The sequence below is a fragment of the Heloderma suspectum genome, chromosome 1 (assembly GCF_057233095.1).
Source record: "Heloderma suspectum isolate Gila_16-S chromosome 1, 16-S_ref, whole genome shotgun sequence".
Classification (NCBI taxonomy): domain Eukaryota; kingdom Metazoa; phylum Chordata; class Lepidosauria; order Squamata; family Helodermatidae; genus Heloderma; species Heloderma suspectum.
In genome coordinates this window covers 301537684-301563266 of record NC_139458.1, presented here as the reverse complement: position 1 = coordinate 301563266, position 25583 = coordinate 301537684, and the positions used below count along the sequence as shown (strand labels likewise).

At 44.2% G+C, this 25583-nt stretch overlaps 1 protein-coding gene across 4 annotated transcripts in view; it reads right to left on the bottom strand.

Annotated features, from left to right (window-relative positions):
• The window catches only part of SH3BGRL2 (SH3 domain binding glutamate rich protein like 2), a 43391-nt gene extending 18871 nt beyond the window's left edge, over positions 1-24520 (bottom strand). The window contains exons 1-4 of one of the 4 annotated variants that reach the window (XM_084826971.1): positions 24279-24520; positions 5762-5821; positions 3266-3451; positions 1785-2103 (exon numbers count right to left, since the gene is read on the bottom strand). In XM_084826971.1, the coding sequence (XP_084683097.1) occupies positions 1876-2103; positions 3266-3451; positions 5762-5821; positions 24279-24323 (519 nt within the window). In that variant the 5' untranslated portion in view covers positions 24324-24520 and the 3' untranslated portion in view covers positions 1785-1875. Of the gene's footprint in view, positions 1-1784; positions 2104-3265; positions 3452-5761; positions 5822-24278 lie in introns of those variants that run through there. The other 3 variants (XM_084826973.1, XM_084826972.1, XM_084826974.1) reach the window with 3 other exon arrangements.
• Between the last annotated feature and the right edge of the window lie 1063 nt (positions 24521-25583).

The window sequence follows — 25583 nt, the reverse complement described above, 5'->3', positions numbered from 1 at the left end:
TTGCTAACATAAAACTGCCATGTTTCTATTTACTGCTGTTCTCCACCTAACAAGTGATTTGCAAAAGGCTGGAAACAGATCAAGATAGCCGTTAGATCAAAAATGGGGCAGTGACCAATATGGATTTTATGCAGGGTCAGCCCTACCATTCTGCAGGCTCATGCACCCGCATCAGGCAGTGGAGCAGGAAAGGCGGTGAAGCGCACTGTTCTCACCCCCACTGTCGCCAGGAGGCCCCGCCGCTGCCAGGACTCCCGTGAGCAACCTGCTGGGTGCACTGCTGCTTCTCCTTGCCACAGGTGCGGGGGCTTGTAGCTGTGGAGCGGAGCCCTCACGCAAGGGCAGCTTAACTATCGTGACAGCTTGACCGACCTCTTGCGATAGTGCAGTTGGCCGTTCGCAGGAGCCCTGCCCTGCCATGCAGCTGGTGAGAGGCCGAAGGCAGGAGTGGCTGGCAACAGCAAGTGAGTGAGCAGCTGGCAAGCAGCAGCAACTGCTGCCGCCACCGGAGGTGGGTTGCAGTGTGGCCGCGGGAGATTGCAGCAGCACTGCTGCCCAGCTTGAAGCAGTAAGATATGCTGGGCCAGGGCTGATTTTATGACAGGGGCGGGGAACCTCTTTCAGCCTGTGGGCCGAATTCAATTTTGGAGAAAGTCTTGAGGGCCACATTCCAGCAGTGGGCGGGGACATGAGGAATGGGTGTGGCCAAAGGCAAAGGGGGTGGGGCAAAAATAGAAACATACCAACCTATTTTAGCTTAAAGCTCTTACTGCCGGTAGCTAGCCTTACAAGAGGCATTTCAACCTTTGAGAACAGAGGAAAAACTTCACAAAAAGCCAGGTAAACACCAAAAGATCAGTGGTTGGTGGAAAGGGAGTGGCTATCTGGGAAAGCCTGGATGGCTTCTGGGGCCCCAGGAGAGTCAGATTTGGGCCCCGGTCCTGAGGTTCTCCACCCTGTTTTATGGCTTCAACACCAAGTCTGGTTTTTTTTCCCCGCCAATCCACTTCGTTCTACATCCAGGCTGTTGAAGAGCTTTGGAGAACTCGAAAGCTTAGTTTGTGACACTATTTGGCTGGGCCTAGATCTCTACTGCAGACTTTTGGAACCTCTGACTGAAAACACCTTCAAAAAACGACTAGGAATTAAATGTGCAGACTTGCTTAACTCAATAAGCAATGGATTGGAATGTAACCCAGGGCTTCTGGATGCAAAAACCTCATAGTAATTTTACTATATGAATGTGATATTCTTGAAAGGGAAGGATGGGCTTTTCTGGTTATGGCTAGTGCTGTGCTGAACCTTGCCTGCTACTTTTGCGAAATTCTTCCCTCTCTGAGAATGAGGCATTGTTTTTTCTGCCTCTTTCTCAGGGAAGGGGAGAATTTTGAAAAATGTTCTAATGGGAGTGGGAAGGCAGGGGTTCGGTCAACCTTATTCAGTGTACAAGGTGGCTCAGGAGACATTTACCTATCCTGTAAATGTTTGAAATATTCCCCCCCCCCCGACTCACAACATAACAGGGCTCTTCACAACTGGCTTTCAGCTCAACAGCAGTTCCTGGAATGTCAAGGTCACATGGCCACTCCAGGAACTGCTGCTGCATTGAAAGCTGATGGTGAAGAGCATGAGTTGCTGCAAGCAGGAATGGGACTCGTTTTAAAGCTCTTAAAACTTTAGAAATCTCCCATTCCTGCTTGCAACATTGGAAACTCTTGTTTGCAGCATTAGAAACCCACCAGTTTCCATTTCACCTATTTTTACCTGTCAGGCAAGGATGCTAATACATGGTATGACATAAACACATAAACACACGCACACAATTATAACTTATTTCAAGAACTTCATGCAAAGACTCTTTGAGTCTACACCACCCTAAAATCCAGCATTTAAAACAGGGCTTTCTGCTTCCGTTTTAAATGCCGGATCACAAGGACTCCCTTTTTCACCAGCTTCCTTTTCCCCCTTCCCCTTCCTTCTCCCTGTATCAGAGTCTTCCATTATCTTTCTTTGATCTCGTTCCTCTTCTTCCACTTTTACTCTTTTCATGAGGAAACTGAAGCAGAACACAGTGGGGTAATTTGATAGCTCATTATCTGCGATCTATTTAAAAACGGAACAAAGGGCATTTAGTGCAGCCTTGAATGATAATGGCATTCATGTAAAAAGCTCGCAAAACTTCTCTCACAGGATAAAAGCTCAGTGTGAGGGAGCCCCCCCCTTCTTACACAAAAACACCATTCCCCTCTTCCCAACTCAAGTCACAAACTACCAGTGCTCTGGAGAGCAAGTGTTGCTTGCCTTTCTCTCCTTGCTCTCCAGAGCAGTGGTAGTTTGTGACTTGAGTTGCAAAGAGGGGAATGGTTGTGTGTAAGAAAGCGCGGGGGGGGGGGGGGGGGCTCCTATAGCTAACATGACTGAGCTGGCAAAACATTCTCCTCAACCAAGTTGCAGCCACTTTCCTCCCAAGCAGGGAGAGAAGAGCTTTTCCAAGCAGAGGGGCACCAGCTGATAGCCAGCATACCCACACTTGCAAATTACTCTTTCTACTCGGGAGGAAACGGGCAGCAACTGTCTCCCTGCCCAAGAAGGGAGAGATGACACCCTCTCCTTGCAAAACACTTTGCACTATTCACCCTCAGAGGGAAGCAGCAGCAACCGTCTCCCTGCCCTACACAGGAGAGGAGCCTTTGCAAGCACAGGGTATCAAAAGGAAGAAAACACACATACACGCACCTCTCAATCAGCTCCTAGTAGTAATGTAAGTGTCAAACCGCACACCCTGAAAATTTCTCCCCCAAATCCTCACACTTTCCCACAATTTTTATATATGATTTCTTTTCGACACCCATCCACCCCCACCCACCCCGCTCGAATGGTTGAGAAAAAAAAAAAAGATTGAAAATTTCAGCACACTACTAATTATGGCACTGTATAAAGGAATTAGTCAGCGAGGTGATCTTAGCAGCCTCCCAAAGCAGCATGCAAGTGTCACAAAGGCACAGGCTATGAAATGTTTAGGATCCAAGTGCAGAATTATTTATTTTAGGAAATAGCAAAAGAAAGGCCAAAGGTTGAGAATTAAGTTGCTTGGCCATTCTGCATATTGTGTTCTATGTTTGAATGCTCATCTATCAGCTTAAGATGGGAACAATAAAAATAACACCATAACCATTCACTCTCTTGGTTATTATGCTGTCATGAAAAACAATGGATGCCTTTGCAGTTCACACAGATTAGAACAGAGGTGTCAAAGGTTACTTACTCCACAGTACTGGTCATCGCTGAAAATTTGGGGAGGCAGTGGGTTTCCTTGTGCAGGCAGCTTGTCTTGAGGAATATTTTTATACATCCATCGCCTTTGCTGCTCCGACATGGTGATATCCACTTCTTCAAAGCCAATCTTGTTGGCTTCCAGAAATCGCACAATGTCTTGCTGCCTCTTCTTTATCTGGGAGAAAGAAAAACCAAAACGAGGATGGAATCAGCTCAGGAGGAAACTCCGGAGGAAGCTAAGACAATTATGTTAAACCATGGCATTTAACATAAATGATCAAATCAAGAGTTACTTTGATCACAGGTAGTACGATTCTTCTCTAGGAGCAGCACCCATAGACTTTATCCTGATGGATGCCCTGCACTGCATTTCCTCATCACAAATCCACAATAGTAGAATTGGAGGCAAAGATTTCCTTATTTATGTATGTCTCCAACTGTTTGAGGTGTTGATGGGTATAGTATCATAGTCCAAAGATGCAGCTTTCCCTTTCTGTGGCTCAACTGTAAATCCCAATGTTATTTTCCTTTTTAAAACTATATTAATTTTCCAAATACAAAGGTAGACCAACATCCAAAAAAAATACATCAACTTTAAGTCTAGATACTTTTTATTTTACTTTATATGCAAAAAAATGAATAGGATCCACTGGCTGCTTGTAGATTTTCTTTGTGGCTCTTTATAATAGGAAATTATGTTTAGTGAACAATCCTATGCGTGTTTAGAAATTAAAAAGTCCTAGAACTCCCAGAATTCACCATGGCTGGGAGTTGTAGGACTTTTTCCTGCCTAAATATACATTGTCTCTTTTACATAATCTGACTAAAGGCTTTGCTAGATGTTGCTGTGTAGGTCCCTGATTTGTATGTGAAATAAAATCATGCCATTTTGCATAAAAATCAGACATTTTAGCTCTGCCTTTAGCTAATTTACGTTAATAATGTCAGTTTTTCTGCCATGGGTATTTGCTACAGCTCCATGCGCCAGAATTTCAGTGTTAAAAGTTCTGCAGCTTTCCAACTTTTAGCTATTACCCTGCAAGCTGTCACCAGCAAGAACATAATTAAATCTTTATATGTCACTCTTGCATTTTGCTTTTGCTGCTGTGCTTGAAGCTGTGATTCAAGGAATTAGTATTTTATCAAATATTTAATTATTGGTTTCCTATTGTATTCTACATAGCTTTGTATTGTTTTATATTGTACGCCATCTTAATACTACACCACACTTGCTTCTTCTGTATATGATACATAGTTTATTTGTTTTTTTGGTTATGTGATTTTATTTACAATTAGCTTATCTTTGGTCATTCAGTTTTGTTTGATATCTGTTTTTTTCTGTGCAATAGATACTATTAAGCCATATGTTTGATATGCAAGAGTGTTGTATTCTGCTAAAACTGAATAAACAGGATGTCTGAAAAAGCACAAAGTAGGGTGAAAGATATGCAGACTTTATCTCTAGTTGCACTGGAAAGTGAAGAATGCCTTAGCAGAGGCTGGAGGTACTTCCAGCAGGCTACACCAGAAGACCTTATTGTTCTATGAATCTATATAATTTCTTAACATACTGGCACAGTAGGATAAACCAGGATTCTGGAGAATCCTGGCTTATATCATCAATGAGCTATGTGCTCACATACACAGCCTGTTTGTATGGGCTTAGTTCCTCAGGCTAGTGCAACTGGATAAACAGGCCAGGAAGGGTTTGTTTAGCATGTCGTCTAAATATGGGAACCTGACTTTTTGCTCCCAAATGAGCCAGGATTTTTAAACCAATAACAAATCATGGTTTGTGATCCTGGACTGAAAAGAGCGCAGCAAGCCAGGATCCCGAGTTCGAACAATATGCTAAACAATTCCTTCCTGGAGTGTTTAGCAAGTTCTCCTGCCCTGCATTTACAGCTAGACAGCCGATTTCGGCCGTCTAGCTGCGGGAGGTCAGAGTGGGGTAGGAAGCTGCTGGATGACACATAGGATGTGTCGTGCCAGCATTTCTGCCTTCCCTGCCCCAGAACACCCCATTTCAGCCGCTCCGCGCTCCTCTTCCAAACAGGGAGCGCGGGGCTGTTCCATGCTGCCTGCAAGGCAGCGTAGGCGAGGGAGGTGGGTTCTCTGGGAACCAACCTCGGAGCACGGGCTCCGAGGTCGGTACCCGGAAAACCACATATCCTATGGCTGTCTAGCTGCTGACTAGTGCCCATAGGATTGCTCCCTCCAAAGAGTAATCCAGTGCTATTTTACTCTGGATTACTCTTTTTTTAAAAAAGACATAGGTTGGGCTAGATGGCCTTTTGAAGTATTTTTCTAATCTCCCTCTCTCATTCTAGAATGATAAAAACACTACTGATACACTTCTTTTGAAGCCTCACCTGAAAGGGGGATATTTTATTTTATTTTTTTAACTTGAATGCAGGGAAGAGAGTTGGTGTCATGTATCGAAATGAGGCAATAGGCCATAAAAGCAGTATGTTGTTTACTCAACTGAAACATATGCCTGGATCGTCAGAGCAACACTCCTTGTTAAGAAGGCTCCTCCAAAGGCCTGAGAAAAGCAAAAAGCAAAAACAGTGACTGAGTGGCTATTTACCATAGCAACTGCTTCATTATGAGCATCTCTCTTGTGATGATGACTTCACAAGGCAGATGTTCAATTAGTTTGGAAGGCACTACACATTTGGTACATCAGAAGGACAGGGAATGCATCAGGCAATATGCTCTCCAGTTTCTAAACATTTTTTTTTGTCAGCATTTGGAGGTTATTTTGTTAACAAATTAAAAGCATTTCCCACACAAAGGCAGCCATATGCAGACATCATCTAGAAATATCTGGATCTTTAAAAAGAGGGATTTTACCGAAAAGAAAAGATCGCTGTTTGGAGTGCTGCCCTCTGATCAGGTCTGCACAACCTTGCCCAGTTCTTATTAAAATAGTGCACTGCTTTTGCCTTTTAAGAACTGACCAATGAGGCCTCTGGGCAAGTCTTTTTGAGCACCCCTTACACACCTTGTAAACATTTTTTTACACTCTTCACTGTTATCTTTACCAAAGGAATTTGGAGAGCCAGTGTAAAGTAGTGGTTAGAGTGTTGGACTGGAACGTGGGAGATGTGGGTTCTAGTCCCCGCTTGGTCATGAAGCTCACTGGGCCAGTCACTGACTCTCAACCTAACCTACCTCACAGGGTTGTTGTGAGGATAAAATAGAGAGGAGGAGGATCTTGTATACCGCCTTGGGTTCCTTGCAAGAGGAGAAGAAAATGTAATAATAAACAAACCAGTTGGTTACCCATGAACACAGTTCGTGGAGAAAAATCAAATCTGTGTTTATTGAAACATTCAAAGTGTTACATCTTTTATCTTTACAAAACCTCCTTAAATACAGTGTTCTTGATGTAAACTCCAGGGCAGCCACTGTAACATCCTTGTTCTGGTCCACTGACAACTTGAATCTTGAGTGCGCACAACTCATGGCAACTCATGGCCCTTCACGATTTGTTTATAGGCTGCATGTTACTGGCATATCATTGTACTTTGGCCTGCACCTGTGTTTATAAAGGTGGGCAGAGACTTTTAAATGTTATTTTGTTAAATTTATCAGCTAGAGACTTCCTTTCTGAGCAATAACTAAACTTTGACTGGGTTACTTTTAACTGTAGGTGTCTCTTATTCCCTTCATGATTTGTTTGCAGGCCATACGTTACTGGCATATCATTGTACTTTGGCCTGCACCTCTGTTTATAATGGTTTTCAGAAAGTTTTAAATGTTATTTTGTTATATTTATCAGCTAGAGACTTCCTTTCTGAGCAATAACTAAACTTTGACTGGATTACTTTTAACTGTAGGTGTCTCTTATTCCCTTCATGATTTGTTTACAGGCCATATGTTACTAGCATATCATTGTACTTTGGCCTGCACCTCTGTTTATAAAGGTGTACAGAAACTTTTTGTGTGTTCATATTTCATTTTGCTCCAAGTTGCAATTAATAATTGTTGTTTAATTATACTAGACTTTTTGATATTAAAAATAAAAGTTTATAGTACATTGATATAGAAGATAGCCTAATTTTTTTTAAAGGGACATAAAATCAACTCTCAACTTTGAATTGCAGTGTAAACTGTTGTTATTCATGGAATCTGCATGTCAAGAGCTTGCCAATGAAGCTCCGCAGAATCAGTCATGCGGAGCGGGCAACGGGAAGGCAGTCAAAAAGGGATGACCAACTAACTCCCAACTTTGAATTATATATATAAAATAATTTCCATTTAACAATTCATGAAGAACATGTCTAAGAATGTACATAGGCATGACTGTTAAAAGACACAAGATCGAGAGTAAGAGATGGTTTTATTCACAGCAAGGCATCCATAAAGCACAAGCTGGGATGTGTGTGTGTGCATATGTGAGTTCAAAATATACATCTTCAGTTAGAAGTGCCGCAAAGATAGAACCAAAATAAAGTGTGTGCTAGAATCTATCCTATATGTTTACTCAGAAATCAAGTTCCATTGAATTCAATGGGCCTTACTCCCAGGATAGGATTGCAGTCTAAGAGTCCTTAAAGTGTATTACCTATTCATTTAGAGAACACACTCATTACTACCATTTAGTTACTGGTATGAATTTGTATTTTGTTTTCAATCCAACAAGTCTTTAGGTCAGTCTCAAAAATACTCTAGAGGAGAAAGTGCTGTTTCTCAATTCCAAATATTTTCATATTTATCAGATGTTATCCAGAATGTTTTATTTAGCATACTCAAATTAACTCCTTTACCTAATGACCTGCTTTGTCAAAATGGCATAGCTCAGCTTTCCTCAACCTGGTGCTCTCCAGTTCAGCTGGACTACAATTCCCATCACTGCCAATGGCCATTCTGGTTGGCAGTGATGAGAATTGTAGTCTGCAACATCTAGAGGGCATCAGTTTGGGGGAGGCTGGAATAGCTGAACAAGGTGAAGTTTTCCATGATTAAACTTGTACTTTCAGCCAATAAAGCCTAAACTTGAGAGAATGGCTAAACTAGAGGACAACTCTCATGAAAGGCAATGGAGCTAACAAGTGGAGAAAGGGATTATATCATAACAAATCATATTTTGTGTTTATCATATTCTGCGTATACTATGATTATATCATATTGTGTGTATACTATGTGTATACATATATTATATGTATGATTATGTTATGGGTATGTATACATATCCCCTTCATGGATCACTGCCTTGTTGTGGTGAAGGGGCTTGCGTAACTCAGTGAAGCCATAAGCTATGCCATGCAGGGCCAACAAAGACGGACAGGTCATTGCAGAGAGTTCTGACAAAATGTGGTCCACTGGAGAAGGAATTGGCAACCCACTCCAGTATTCTTGCCAAGAAAACCCCATGGAACGTATCACAAGGCTAAAAGAGATGACGCCAGAAGATGAGCCCCTCAGGTCGGAAGGTGTCCAATATACTACTGGGGAAGAGCAGAGGGAATTTCCAAGTAGCGCCAGAAAGAGTGAAGCGGCTGGACCAAACCCGAAAGGACACTGAGCTGTGGATGTGTCAGGTGGAGAAAAGAAAGTCCGATGCTGTAATGAACAATATTGTTTAGGAACCTGGAATGTAAGATCAATGAATCAAGGTAAGCTGGAGGTGGTCAAACATGAGATGGCAAGATTGAACATTGACATCTTGGGAATCAGCAAAGTAAAATGGACAAGCATGGGCGAAGTTAATTCAGGTGACCATTCTATCTACTACTGTGGGCAAGAATCCCTTAGAAGAAATGGAGTAGCACTCATAGACAACAAAAGGGTGAGAAAAGCAGTACTGGGGTACAATCTTAAAAACGATAGAATGATCTCAGTACGAATCCAAGGTAAACCATTCAACATCACATGCCCCAACCACTGAGGCCGAAGAAGCTGAGGTTCAGCGGTTCTATAAAGACCTACAACACCTTCTAGAACTAACACCAAAAAAAGATGTTGTCAACAAAAGGGTGGGAAAAGCAGTACTGGGGTACAATCTCAAAAACGATAGAATGATCTCAGTACGAATCCAAGGCAAACCATTCAACATCACAGTAATTCAAGTCTATGCCCCAACCACTGAGGCTGAAGAAGCTGAGGTTGACCGGTTCTATGAAGACCTACAACACCATCTAGAACTAACACCAAAAAAAGATGTCCTCTTCATCATAGGAGATTGGAATGCTAAAGTAGGAAGTCAAGAAATCAACGGGATAACAGGCAAGCATGGCCTTGGTGTACAAAATGAAGCAGGACAAAGGCTAATAGAGTTTTGCCAAGAGAACACACTGATCGTAGCAAACACTCTTTTCCAACAGCACAAGAGGCGACTCTACACATGGACATCACCAGATGGTCAGTATCGAAATCAGATGGATTATGTCCTTTGCAGCCAAAGATGGAGAAGCTCTATACAGTCAGTAAAAAGAAGACCTGGAGCTGACTGTGGCTCAGATCATGAGCTGCTTCTTGCAAAATTTTGGCTTAAATTGAAGAACGTAGGGAAAACCACTAAACCATTCAGGTATGACCTCAATCATATCCCTTATGAATATACAGTGGAGGTGAGGAATAGACTTCAGGGATTAGACCTGATAGACAGAATGCCTGGGGAACTATGGACGGAGGCCCGTAACATTGTTCAGGAGGCAGCAACTAAATCCATCCCAAAGAAAAAGAAATGCAAGAAAACCAAGTAGCTGTCTGATGAGGCTTTAGAAGTAGCTGAGGGAAGAAGGGAAGCAAAAAGCAAGGGAGAAAGGGGAAGATATACCCAACTGAATGCAGAGTTCCAGAGAATAGCAAGGAGAGACAAGAAGGCCTTCTTAAATGAACAATGCAAAGAAATTGAGGAAAACAATAGAATGGGAAAGACTAGAGATCTTTTCAAGCAAATGGGAGATATCAGGGGAAGGTTTTGTGCAAAGACGCGCATGATAAAGGACAAAGAAGGCAGGGACCTAACAGAAGCAAATGAGATTAAGAAGAGGTGGAAAGAATACACAGAAGAACTATACAGGAAAGATCTTAATGTCCCTGATAGCCATGATAGTGTGGTCACTGACCTTGAGCCGGACATCCTAGAGAGTGAAGTCAAGTGGGCCTTAGGAAGCATTAGTAACAACAAAGCTAGCGGAGATGACAGTATTCCAGCTGAGCTATTTAAAATCCTAAAAGATGATGCTGTTAAAGTGCTGTACTCAATATGCCAACAAATTTGGATCGCTCAACAGTGGCCACAAGACTGGAAAAGGTCAGTTTACATTCCAACTCCAAAGAAGGGCAATGCCAAAGAGTGTTCAAACCACCGTACAATTGCGCTCATTTCACATGCCAGCAAGGTTATGCTCAAAATCCTACAAGCTACACTTCAGCAACATGTGAACCGAGAACTACCGGAAGTACAAGCTGGGTTTCGAAGAGGCAGAGGAACTAGAGATCAAATCGCCAACATTCACTGGATCATGGAGAAAGCAAGAGAATTCCAGAAAAACGTCTATTTCTGCTTCATTGACTACGCTAAAGCCTTTGATTGTGTGGATCACAACAAACTGTGGCAAATTCTTAAAGAGATGGGAGTACCAGACCACCTTACCTGTCTCCTGAGAAACCTGTACGAGGGTCAAGAAGCAACAGCAAGAACCAGAGATGGAACAACCGATTGGTTCAAAATTGGGAAAGGAGTACGACAAGGCTGCATATTGTCGCCCTGCTTATTTAACTTATATGCAGAGTACATCATGAGAAACGCCGGGTTGGATGAATCACAGGTCGGAATTAAGATTGCCGGGAGAATTAGCAGCAACCTCAGATACACAGACGATACCACCCTAATGGCAGAAAGCGAAGAGGATCTGAAGAGCCTCTTGTTGAGGGTGAAAGTGGAGAGTGCAAAAGCTAGTTTGAAACTCAACATTAAAAAAACTAACATCATGGCATCTGGCCCCATCACTTCCTGGCATATAGAAGGGGAAGAAATGGACGCAGTGACAGATTTTATTTTCTTGGGTTTCAAAATCACTGCAGACGGTGAATGTAGCCATGAAATTAAAACACGCTTGCTCCTTGGGAGGAAAGCTATGGCAAACCTAGACAGCATAGTAAGAAGCAGAGACATCACCTTACCAACAAAGGTTCGTATAATCAAAGCTATGGTTTTCCCCGTAGTAATGTATGGCTGTGAGAGCTGGACTATAAGGAAGGCTGAGCGCCGAAGAATTGATGCTTTCGAACTGTGGTGCTGGAGAAGACTCTTACGAGTCCCCTGGACTGCAAGGAGGTCAAATCAGTCCATCCTACAGGAAATCAACCCTGAGTGCTCATTGGAAGGACAGATACTGAAGCTGAAGCTCAAATATTTTGGCCTCCTAATGCGAAGAGAAAACTCCCTGGAAAAGACCCTGATGCTGGGAAAGATTGAAGGCAAAAAGAGAAGGGGACAGCGGAGGATGAGATGGCTAGACAGCATCACCGATGCAATGAATATGAACTTGAGCACACTCCGGGAGAGAGCGGAGGACAGGAAGGCCTGGCGTGCTATGGTCCATGGGGTCACGAAGAGTCGGACACGACTTAACGACTGAATAACAACAACAATGTATACACATAATAAAATACAATGCCTTTTCCCACTAATTAGCACAATCTCATTTAATGAGACTTGTCCTCTAGTCCAAGAATTCCAAAATAGTGAGATGGGAGTCTTGTGAATGGGTTATCAGGCTACAGCACTGGCTGTTGAGGAAAGTGGTCCATGAATGAGCTAAAAAGGAAAATTGGCTCTTGCCCATCACCTACCAAGCTGCCATTCATGGCCTCTGACATCATGGGATTGTTTATAAAACATCCTAGATGCTAAGGGGAACGGTTCTGTGATGAAGTGATGACAAGCTGTGCAGCTGTGACTGGGAAGCATAATCTCACATAGGAGACACCGTATTACGGTGGTTCCGGTCCTTCCTCTCTGGCAGGTACCAGAGGGTAGCTCTGGGAGAGGAGGTTTCAGACCTGTGGCCGCTCATTTGTGCTACAGGGTTACATCCTCTCCCCAATGCTGTTTAACATCTATGTGAAGCCACTGGGGGCTATCATCAGGAGGTATGGGGTACGGTGTCATCAATATGCGGATGACACGCAGCTCTACCTCTCGTTCAAATCTTCACCAAGGTTGGCTGTAGAATCCCTGTCCAAATGTCTGGAGGTGGTGAGTGGCTGGATGGGGAGGAATAAGCTGAAGCTGAACCCTGACAAGACTGAGGTACTTTTGGTGGGAGACAAGAGGAGGTTGGAGGATGTTGACCTGGTGTTGAATGCGGTACGGCTACCCTTGAAAGACCAGGTCCACAGCCTGGGAGTCATTTTAAACTCCTAGCTGTCCATGGAGGCTCAGGTGTCAGCTGTGAGCCAGACAGTGCTGTACCAACTCCATCTGATATGGCGGCTGTGCCCCTACCTTCCCGAACATCTGCTCCCATTGGTAGTACATGCCCTGGTCTCCTCTCATCTAGACTACTGTAATGCGCTCTACGTGGGGTTACCCTTGAAGACAGTTCGGAAGCTGCAGCTGGTACAGAACGCGGCAGCTCGCCTGATTAAAGGCAGCCGCCAGCGAGATCACATCACTCCATTGTTAAAGGAGTTGCACTGGTTACCAGTTGTTTTCCGGGCCAAATTCAACGTGTTGGTTTTGACCTTTAAAACCCTATACGGTTCCGGCCCAGCCTACCTCAACGAGTGCCTCCAGCAACACCAGACAGGCCGCTCAACAAGATCAGCCTCGGATGGCCTTCTCTCTGTCCCACCAGGCAGGACAGCTAGGCTGGTGAGGACAAGGGAGAGGGCCTTCTCTGTGGTGGCCCCCACTCTGTGGAACTCTCTCCCTAGGGAACTCCGCCATGCCCCCTCTTTAATGAGCTTCTGCCATGCATTAAAAACATGGTTGTTCAGGCAGGCATTTGGGGTGGGTTAGGGTATTTTTAGAAATGTGATGTTTTTAATGTGGTTTTTTATTGTTTTAAATTATTCTTGTTGTACGTTGCCCAGAGTGGCTGAGTGACCAGCCAGATGGGCGAGTAATAAATGTAATAAATAAATAAAGACGCATACTATGACATCTGAAAACACTACATGCATTTTTTTCATAGTCCATCCATGTCACGCTTAGATTTATGTGATTGATTGATTGATTGATTTGGTACATGTCTAATCCACCCAAAGTTCTCTGGGGGTACAACCAGTTAAAAACTAAAATGGCATTTTAAAACACAGTTAAAATACAAAATACAATACAAATATTTAAAATAATAAAATACAATAGTATACCACGGAGATGTTGCTAATCATCACTCCTGCCATATGTGGAGAAGAGATGTAGGCAGGACAGGGAGCCAGAGACAGTGAGCAAGTGGAGGGAGGCAGTGAGGACTTGGAAGTTTACAAATTCATTCTGTGTGCACATCATCACAATCAAAAAGAGGCTACACAAATCTATTCCACTATCTGTTGAATACAAAGATGGAGCCAACCACAGCTCCCTGCTGATGTGTACACAATGTCTAGTGAAAGGAATTCATGTAATTGTTTCAAATGTGACAGCATCTACTCTTAATCTAGAAAGCCTAAGCAGCCCTAAAGTGTGATGTTGTGTTCACAGGCCTGTGACTCTTGGAAATAAGAAACTGGATTCATAAAGCTTAGAAGATGTAGAGTTTATTTTACAGTTCTTTCTCTGCATACAGCCATACAAAGGCAGACTGGCTGCAAATATAAATCCTGGGGTGGACTCTCTGTGCTTAGCCCAGGGCAGTCTGGAATCCTGGCCAAGATCAAAGAATGGATCTGCCACAAACATTGCAAGTAAGAGATCCCAGGGGCAGGGCAGAGCCAGCTCCAGGTTTTGGAGGGCAAGATCCCCTCAGTGGGCAAGATCCCCTCAGTGGGACCCCTCCTTTGGTGAGTCTACCCTGTCTCACCACCACTGTCACCAGCTGTTATTGCTCCTCTTTCTCATCTTTGCTACCACTTGCTACCTTGGCAGCCAGAAAACTACTGAGCATCTCCTGCTCCTCCTTCTCACTACCACAGTTGTCTGGGCCAGAGCAAGAGGCAGGTGAACAAACAGGTCAAAATGGGGAAGAGGAGGGGCAAGTTGAGGTTACTCTGGTCACCACTGCTGGGGTGTGGGCTCTCAGCAGGTGCCCAACCATGCCTACCCTAGACGCCAGCCCTGGGGCAGGGTACCTAAGAACAGAGGGGCTATGTTGCTTGCAGGAAGGGAATGCAGAGGTATAGGTGCTTTGAAGACTGGTCAACTGTAGAACAGGGAACCAAGGACGCAGAAAAGCCACACAGACATTGGCCAGGCTGAATATCACATATTAAGTTGAACTACCCAGTCAAATACTGGTGCTTTGCAGACATCTAGTGAATCTACAAAGTGAAGCAATATATTATGCGCATTTTCTGTCCCAGTGCCTTTAGAGAACAAAATTATTAAAACTTAAGCTCACCATTCCAGCCTTCCAATATGAGAATAAGGTGGAAGGCAAAGGTTTACACTTGTTAACAAACATATTTTGATTGTGAACGGCACAAGCTCACCTCAATGAAATTGTGAGAGCTTCAGAACAAAGCGAAAGAATGCAAAAATCTCCAAAACATGCTAATTGCTGTCAGCCATTTCTCAAGCACAGCCCTGTTCAACAGTAACAATTAGCTCATCAACTGGTAGAAAACACATGACTAGTCTTTCTGCATGCCTGAGCAAATTTATTCAAGAGCTTAGTCTGAAAGCACAATCAGCAGATAGTTAACAAGAGTTGGCTAAACAAATATCAACATTAAGCAGCTTAGAAGGATACAAAATGGGCAAGTTAAGACAGAAAATTTCCAGCTGTGCACTGCCAAGACCATTTGCATTATTTCCTTCATGCTTTCAAGAAAGTGATGGGCTTTGAATTTCAGTACAACTAGTTTTATTAAGTGAAACATCAGGAAATCTAGAACTTCAAATATATGAGAGGGGAGGTAAAAGATGGCTTCCCGATATAAATTAACATTGTGCGATCAGAAGCCAGGGAAAGCATTTGAATTGTTTGATATTGACCTGGTTTGCACAATCAAAACAAGCCACCGTGGTTTAAATAAGCCACCATGGCTTGTTTTAATGCCCAGTGTGTGCTGGGATATACCAGGCGTCATTTCTCTCACTACCCGCCTGGGCACAGCTTGTCATGTCATTCAAACCAAGGCAGCATGGCTTGTTTGAAGGGGAAACAACCCTCAAATAACCCTACAACAGCCCATGAGATATACACACCTGCCTGGGGCATTCTAGGAGTTGTAGTCCAACACATTTTGAGTACACCAGGTTGGGGAAGGCTGCCACAAACTAATTCAGTCCAGATTTGACATTAAGCTTTAAAAAGTATGAGTGTGCTGTGGCAGTGATGGTGGTGGGATGGCGGCAAGTGTGATAAATCTTCCAATTAAAGTACTGGCAAAACACTGCTAGGAGAAAATAAAGCTAGCCAAATACTAATTAGTTATGAGAAGTGACTAAGCCCTTCACAAACAGTAGCAGTAATAGGCTCCAAAAATAAAGTGTAACCATCCTTGTCGCTGTTGTCATCATCATCTCCACAGCATAGATTTCCTGCAATATATTTACATGCTAACGTCTTGCAGGTGAAAACAGAGAAACTTTGTAACACCTATTCACAAGCCAAGATGACCACAGGAGCTTCTCCCATCTCCTGCGTTATACATTTCCCATCTGCTGTATGTTGTATTCATTCTGTTTAACAGTTTGCCCTGCACTGACTTCTGAAGTAATAAATCAATGGATTAACCCTATGGTCCTGCTATGTCAGGAAGTTGCTACACTAGGACCAATGCCAGTCGTGGTCCTATGCATTCACAGCAGCCACAGAAGCAAAAGTCAATTTAGAAGGCAATCCTTTGCATGTTTAGAAAGTAAAAAGTTCTACAACTCCTAGCGTTCCCTAGCCAGCATGGCTGGCTGGGGAATGTTAGAAGCTGTAGGAATTTCTTCTGTCTAAACATGCATAGGATTGCGCCCTTAGCCACACTGACAGACACCCAACATCACCACCAATCACTAGGTTGCTCACGTGTACCATCTACATTACACATGCGTGGAAGGCACCAAAGTGTGGAGATAGCCAACCCATGACATACATGGAACAAAGCAGCCAGAAGGACTAGCACCCACAAGCTCCAGTAGCGCTGCAGTTAGAGGCCCAGATGGAGAAGCCACAGGGTTCACAGCAGAATGGCTCGTGTTTTGCTTTGAGAACAATGCTTCTACACCATGGGTGAGAAACTTGTGGCCCTCCATATGTTTTAGCCTACAACTCCCATGATTCCTCACCATTGGCTATGCTGATGGGAGCTGTATGTCATGATGAAGCCCAGGCCTTCTGTTTTGGTTTTGGACTCTGATTCAGATTCAGAGTTAGAAGAAGCCCAGCAGAGACAGGGTGTGGGGGAGAAAATTCCCCAAGACTCCCCAGGAGCCAGCAGAGAACCTTCCCAGGGGCTTATTGAGGAGGAGGGCCAGGCTCAGAGACCATCATCTCCCCTCCCTGTGGGAACCCAGGCTCTGTCAGAGGGGCAGGGAGTTTGACAGATGCCAGAACTCGCCACTAAGTTCAGTGGGCGGAGTTGAGAGGAGGAGGTGGGAGGTGTCATACCAGATTGGCTGCCCATCAGAAGATGGATCAGGAAGATCCTCCCTGAAGGCAGGAGCTCAGAAAAAGCCAGCCCGGCACAGCAGGAAACCTGCCCACAGTTGAAAAGGCAACTGCCTTGCTTTCAATACCTTTCTTAATGAAAGTGCCATTTAGCTAATTAAGCCCTGAAGACAACTCCCAGGCTTTGTAGTCCCTTTAGGTGTGAAGAAGTACTATTAATTGAATAGAAGTGTTTGTGGATTGCACAGCAAGTAGCAAGAGGGCTTGGAACTGTAATCCACAGCACTGTAGGCCAAAACATCTGGCATGGCCTACCTTTGGGCAGGGGTAGGGGATTGTCCTTCTGGCAATAAGTTCAGATGGAGAAAGGGAGAGTCCAGGAGAATCCAGGACTCCTGCTCCATAAAGCAACACTCTTGACCACAAAGCCACAAGAGAAAGTCCCATGACGGAGCCTGTGTAGCTTCCAGCCCATGCTGTGTTCTTCCTTCTGAAAGGATCAGAGAAATAGGAGTTGCCAACCTCTCTGTTCTCACAGGGCTCATGGCCACAAATCTGGATGGCTTTAAAAGATTGGACAAATGCATGGAGGAGAAGGCTATCAGTAGCCTGATAGTCAGGAATGTCCTTAGCTCTCTATGTCATGAACAGCTAACTGCTTGCCTGTAGACAGACAAGAGAAACCACAGGAATGGAGATGAATTATGGGAATCTGCTGCAACATATAGTTCTGGAAATCAGGTGCTCATTAGGGGTGATGATTGAGTACAAATGAGAAAGTCATAGCACCTACTTGCTCTTCTATTGCACGTGGTTCACCCTAGCAACCTACTCTTCCAGTGGCAATCCACCCCCACCTCCAAAGTCTCCAAGCTCAGAACACCTATCCGGCACAGAACAGGGCTTTGTTTTTGGTCCCCCTTCCCAGGTCCAGGCATAGGGCTTCAGAGAGGAGCAGGACCCTGCCCCTTAGGGGAGGGAGGTCCTGGTGACAATGAACTTCTGGTTATTTTTTTGTGCAGATACCAAATCAGAGACACCAACCTGGTTCGCACATAATGCTAACCTATGGTTTATTTCACACACGGGTTGTTGAATTCTGGGTTGTTGTGATGTGTGAAACCAGCTGCGCTGAGAAACCATGATTTGTTAACCACGAACAACCCAGAAAGAGAACCCTTTATTGTTGGGTTGTGAACTCTATGTTGTTTAAACCATGGGTTGTTATTTGTGAGCTCAGAACCATGGGTTGTTCTTGGGTTGGGAGGTGACAGGCAAGAGTGGTCAAAAAGACCAGCTGATCTACATACCAGTACTACTACAAAGGGATACAGGGAGGCAGCGGGAGAAGGAGGAGGAAAACAAACAACTCAGGGATTGGAAAACAAACCACAGTTTGTTCAGTCATTTCCCAGACAAGCACTGCATAAGGCAACAAACCATGGGTTAAATAAACTATAGCATTATATGTGAACCAGGTCAACGTGCGTAACCTACTGTGCAGTCTCAACCACAGTCCTGCACATGTTCTACAAAAATAAACACTGCATACCCGAAGTGTTTAATATATCACACTTCCTTAATTATTGAATGAGGCTTCTAATCTACAGTAAGTTACCAAAGTATGCTGCTTCTACAGAAACACTTTGAGCCTCAGGGATGCCAACAGCTGCATGGGCGTGATGAGGTTGTGCGGAGGATGTGCAATCATTGCATTACTTGAACTCATTATGTTATATTTTAATACCTTTTGGATTCTTCGAGCATCTGTAGCCAAAATGACAGCATCTATGCACAACAAGCAGCTACAGGCAGGTTTCAAAAAACCCGGAGGTTTGCAGAAATAGAAAAAAAAATAGACAACTCCCCCCCCCCCACGGGGGGAGAACCACAAAAAAACAGTCCAGTGAGGACTGAGCACACTCAGTGGTCACAGCATATTGATTGTTGGGAGAAAAACAAAAGGCAGGGGACCAGATGGGAGGCAAAATAGAATGGAACAGGTACAAAAGGAGGAGAGAGGAAGAGACAGATATAAAAAGGATGGAAAGAACTATCTCACTGACCCAGTTCACATGACATGGCAGGTTATCATGGGTTAAATAACCCACAGTGAGCCACAGTGTATGCCAGGCATGTGTAGCTGCTGTTTGGAATATACAGCCCCTAATTGGGGGGTTGTGCCATGTCCTGCAAACCTGGCCATTGTGGGTTATTCAAGGATTAAACAACCCTCACATAACCTTTGTTTAGTAGTAGGGTTATGAAAGGCTTTTTAACCCTCAACCCGTGATGGATAGGTTCACATGACATGGCGCAACACCCAATCGCCCCGATAGTAGCTACGTGTACCCGGCATGCACCGCAGTTCATCGTGGGTTAACTAAGCCACGATGACCTGGCTGTGTTGTGTGAACTGGCCCACAGTGTGGATAAGTCATTTCCTGGTTCACAGTTAGTAGCAATTTTTAAATGTTGCAAGGACAGAAATGAAATCTGCACATAGAAATTAATGGAGAAATCCAAGATTCTCATGTAGCTGAGACTGGGTACCAGTGTGTTCTCCCCACTCTTAAAAAAACCTAGGGAATTAAAACGAAGAGTTTCTGTTCTTTCTAACTTGGTTCTTATTTAGTGTGAATCATGTTTAAAAAACATATACCATACTAGTTCAAATTTCAAAGCAAAGGTAGTTCAGTCTCTATATTGCAGGTTGGAAGGGGCTAGGAGAGAATGGTTTATGTCAGCCCTGCAGTATAATTCACACTCAGTACTACAGGACAGATTCTGAATGATTTACAACAACCCTGTAGTGCTGTCCTGCAGTATTAGACCCTTATTGCAGGTTGGGCTTAAGCTGAGAGAGGACAAGAACCCTTTTATCCCCACACTGCAGGTTGGGCTGAGAGAGTAGCAGCTCATTATTCCAAGTTAGCAGACTATGCTGATAGAGAGTAGCTTATAGCAGTCCTGCAATGGAGTCCACTGCTAATATTGCAGGTCAGAGGTGAGGCTGGTTTGGATTCTCAGTCAAAAAGTCTCCATACCTCTCAGGGTGCAGCAAAAGTCAATCTACTTAAATTGCCCCTTGAAACCTCCCAGGCCATATGTAGCATTCAATTGTATGTAGAAGCCTGGGGCTAAATTGACTTCCTCTGCCCACCATTTCCCCCCCAAAAATTGGGGCGGGGGGGGGGGAGAAAAGAGAAAAAAGTCTCCATTGACAATAATGAAAACTTCCTTTTTTAAAAGAATCCAGGGGCAGTGGGGGGGGGGGGTAGTTTCATGACCAAACAGTAGGGGGCAGGAAGGTTTAACGCTCCCTTTGCAGAGAGCAGTGGCCCCAATCTGAATCAGGACCATGCGTATATACAATAGAGTAAAAAACAAAAAGACAAGCGTCTGCTGCATGCTACATGATTAGCTTAATGCGTAGTTTGGGTCTTGCACACAGACTGGCCGCTTTTTGACTGTTCAAAAACAAAATGAAGTTGTACATGAAGTAAGACCCAAGTCAGAGCAGGCCTCCCTGCCTATAATGCCAATGTTCATTTTCCCAACCCCACCTCAGGCTCAGGTAACTCACGCACCCCAGGGATACACGGCGGGCCTCTGCTTGGATAGGTTTATTCTGCAGATTAGAAAACACCCTCACTTTCCACAGGTGAAGTACTATCTAGAAGAAATTGACCCAACTCTGTGATTTGTTACAGATCTGCTCTCTCCAGTTCAGTGAATGAGATAACTCAAACGCTCAACAATGCATGCATACAACAGAGCACATATGGGGCTCAGGATACCTGTGAGAAAGAAAGGAACACTAAGTCCCACTGACTTCAGTGGAACTAACTTCTGTACAAATCTGTGTAGGATCACAGATGCACAGTGGAAGCCCATACATGTCTACTCAGAAGTAAGCCCCACTGAGTTCAATGGGAATTACTCCCAGGAAATTACTCCTATTAGCTACACAATGACTAATAAATGCTAAAAATAAATAAATACATACATGCGCATAGGATGCAGCTTAAGTCGCCCATCATAGTTCGTTACCTATTATCAAGGGCAGGCACAGAGAGTTTGTTTTTAACAACAACTTTGTTTTTAAATATGTGACAAGTATGAAAGATTTTGGTGTTGCATTACTGCAATAGAAATCAACTGCCAAGAACGGGCTGACAGTTATAACAACGGGCTGACAGTTATAACAACGGGCTGACAGTTATAACAACGGGCTGACAGTTACAATGGAAGGGAAGGCTTCTACTATGAGTGTTCAATGACTGTGCATTACACAAGTTCTGAAAAAAATCTGTATTTACTCAGCAGGCTCCTGAAATAGATAATTAGTTGTTATTGGCCATTAGTATACAACTACTGAACACTGCATATGCTTCATGCCAAGTTGTATCAGGAGCTCCACCTTTCATCGTGCAAATGAACTGAACACAGATATTACACAGCCAAAGGGTTTCCAGCGAATCTTCCAGTGGGAAGGGAAAGTCCACAGAGGTCATGTGTGTGTGTACAGAATACAAAGTTCAGCACCAGCGTTCCCGAAGCATAAGCAGTTACCATTACTGAGAAACCCTCCACTAACTCTCATTTAGAGTACATGTAATCTGAGTGTAAATATTGATATACCTTAAGAAATATGAATGACCAATTCAAGTGGATACGGCGAGAGATCTCACGTGCAAAATGAGTTGTATCACCAGAAGGCGATAGGCAGTTTTAACTACCAGCACAAAGTGTGAAGAAATATGTATGTCATACCTGAAGAAAATACAATAAAAATTATTTCTGATTTTACTTGTTTTACAAGACTGTGATCAACATCTTAATTCTCTGACTGCTGGTTCTTACGTAGCCAAAACTGCACCACCCCTGCACAAGAGGAGGTGTCAGCAGACTTGGGGGTACCCCAAAGTATGCAGAAGTATAAAAATATTTATAAATAAAGCAAGTGGGAGAACAAAGGAACTAGCACAATACAGTGAGGATGGAGTAGCATGCCCACTACCCATGGAACGCTGACTATGTCTGTGGGGGAGGGAAAAATGGAAAACTGTGTGTGTGTGTGTGTGTGTGTGTGTGTGAGAGAGAGAGAGAGAGAGAGAGAGAGAGAGAAAGGGGTGGGATGAAGTGGCTGGAATCATGAACAGGGAAAGGTTGGCTCTGCAACATTTTGTTGTAGGACCCACTTTTAATTTACACTTTTTAGTGTGCCACCATTTGCCTGCACTAGGGAAGCCTTCCCCAACCTGGTGCCCTCCAGATATTTTGGACTACAACTCCCAGCATCCCTCACCATTGGCAATGCTGGCTAGGGCTGATGAGAGTTGCAGTTCAAAACATCTGGAGGGCATCAGGTTGGGGAAGGCTGCCCTAGGGCCTTTAAAATATAAAGCAAATACCAGCCTAGTGTTGTTGCAAGAATGCCAATCAATTACTATTTTAACATGGTGTGAGTGTACTCTATTATGGAAACCTTAGTTATTCATACTTCCTGCCTATCATGGGGACCTATACAAACTAGTGCTAAAAACTCTGATTGGTAGATCAATCAGGAAAAGCTATGCATCCACATCCTAAGCATATTTATTCAGGAAGCCCCAGTTAGTTAAATAGCACTTGTTCCCAAGTACATATACATAAAATAGCCTGTGTCAGTGGGGACCATTTTATATTAATGAGTGTGCCAGTTAATAACTGTTATATTATTTGAGGCTATTTTACTACTACTGTAATTGGAATTAAAATATTAAGCCTGGTCTTTCCTTCCATATGAGTGGTAAATTTTGTTTATTGCATTGCAAGTCATCTTACACGTCGTTCAATATCTCAAACATACTTTTGTTGAGGTTTTGGCAATACGCAATGTTATTTAAAATGTAATTGATTAACCAGGTAAAAAAGCTCCTTATTAATCCATCACCTATAATTTCCTTGTCAGTAGATAGCCTTAATTCAAACAGCAGATTTATTTATTTGTTTCCAGTATTATAAATGAAATATATCAGTATAAGTATTGTTAGGACCAAAAAGACTCAGATCTTCAATCTTTGCTATTCTTCTTTGAATTACACATTCTATATTATATGGTGCTTACGGTTTATTTGTACACCAGGTAAGATGACAAGTTTTTATTCAAAGATCTATATGTGTTGGTTTAAATTATATTTCAGTGTGTACTTTTTAGTCCAATTCTTTCTTACAGATTTTTTCCTTTTCCATGGACTCACGTCTTCCATAGTATAATGCCAAGCCCTTAATCGAATTTGCATTGATGCACATCCCAGTTCTATACATGTTGACTCAGAAGTACATCACAATGAGTTTAATTCTATTGATACCCAAGTCCATGCACATAGGTCTGCTGCCTAAATGTGTGATTATTTGAGCACATCCAATAGTCCCCCAAGCCATTCGAGCATATGGATGTCTGATTCTTTTTACGTAAATAGAGCATTTTTAATGACTCTGTGTTGATTCTGAGGAGCCCGAGTCACTCTCATTTCTTAAGAAAACCAATAAGAAAACCACCTATTCTTCTAAGCCTTAATTTTGTTAAAACGCCAAACGTAGATCGTAATGCTCATGAGGCTTCCCCTGCTTTCTGAGTGAAAGGATGTGGGTCGGAGGTAGAGAGCTCAGCACCACGAATCTGTAGTACTAGCAGCAGCAGCATGGGAGGAGTAAACCGCATTCCAGCCCTACCCAAGAGTTTACGCACGGAGATGACAAGATAACACGGCCCGATATGAGCCCCCGGTACAGCCCTCCGTGGGAAACGGCGGAGATGCGTTTGCTCCAAGCCAAGCCGTTGCTGCCGAACGTCCCTCCGCGGAGCAAGCTCTCCTGCTCCAGAGGCTTCATTTGCCGATCCGGGACGGGCAAACGAGTTGTTCTCAGTCACGATTATTTTTCCTCTCCTTGCCTGCGCATGGAAGCCCTTCAGAAGGCGAACGGCGCGTCCAGTGAGGCGTCTGGGTTTTGGTTTAGATCTGACCCATCGCCCTACGCATGGGCAGCATCCGGTGTCAGCCCTACTTGGAGTCGGCCCGTTGAAATGAATGGGGCCAAGGTTAGCCACGACTCGCCTACGTCCCATTCATTTCAATGGGTCGGCTCCGAGTAGGGCTGACACTGGCTACCAGCCCGTTTCCTCAGAGGCAAGCCCCGCTGCCTTCACACCGGACCCTGCCTCCGGCTCCCGCGTCCATTCGCCTCGCCTCGCCTCCCCGCCTCCGGCTTCCCTCCTTCCCTACTCACCGCCACGGAACCCGAGGAGGACGCGACGAAGACGCGGACGACCATGCTTCCTGCCTCCCTCGCTACATTCGCCCCGCAGCGCCCCCTTCGGCCGGGGCGAAGAGGCGCCCGCGGACCGCTCGCTCCTGCGGCTTCCAGGCAGGGCTCGGCGGCAGCCAGAGCGCGCCTCCCAGCGCGGCTGCAGCGAGACCCGCGGGCACCCGGCGCTCGCCCCCTTCCTCCTCGCTCGCTCGCACAAGCCCGAGTTCCGCCCCGGCGCGCGCGGATAAGCTGGGCTCGAGTTCTGGCAGGCGGCAGGATTTGGCAGATAACAGCAAACGGGGGAGAGGGGGGCGGGGTGGAGGTGCGCGCGGCGGAGCCTGGGAAATGAAGTCCTGGGCAAGTTCTGCCATTGAATGGAACGGGAAGACCATAACAACCCCCCCCCCCCTTTATTTATTTTCTTGGTCAAATTTAAAACCAGAGAAAGACGCTTATATGTTCAGCCACTGTTTCGCCATTTCAACACGCAAAGAATATCAAATTATTGCAAAAACAAACCAAAGGAACAAATAAGAAAACAAACGGGGTGTAATTATTTCCAAAAGGTAGCCCTATTAGTCTATTGCAGCAAAATATTTTATAACAACGTGGCTCCGATTTCAGTGGGGCTGTAAATCCATTCTGGGTTTCGGTCAGAACCAGCCAGAATTCTTAAGGAGCTATCCAAGGTGCTGAACCCCATCCCCCATAATAGGTTTCACACCTTGGATAGCTTCTTTAGAGTTCCAGCTGGTTCTGACTGAAACCCAGAATGGATTCACAGTCCCACCAAAATTGGAACCACCAGCGTCCACTGTGCACATTCCTTGCATATACCAATTCTCACATTAACTATCTTCTATTTATTATTATAATATATATCATAGACTCATAGACTAGTAGGGTTGGAAGGGGCCTACAAGGCCATCGAGTCCAACCCCCTGCTCAATGCAGGAATCCAAGTCAAGCATCCCTGACAGATGGCTGTCCAGCCTCGTCTTGAACGCCTCCAGTGTGGGAGAGCCCACCGCCTCCCTTGATAATTGGTTCCATTGTCATATTACTCCAACAGTCAGGAAGTTTCTCCTGATGTTCAGCCGGAATCTGGCTTCCTGTAACTTGAGCCCATTACTCCGTGTCCTGCATTCTGGGATGATCGAGAAGAGATCCTGGCCTTCCTCTCTGTGACATCCTTTCAAGTACTTGAAGAGCGCTGTCATATCTCCCCTCAGTCTTCTCTTTTTTTGAAAATATTTTTATTCTATTTTTTATCTTTATAAATGA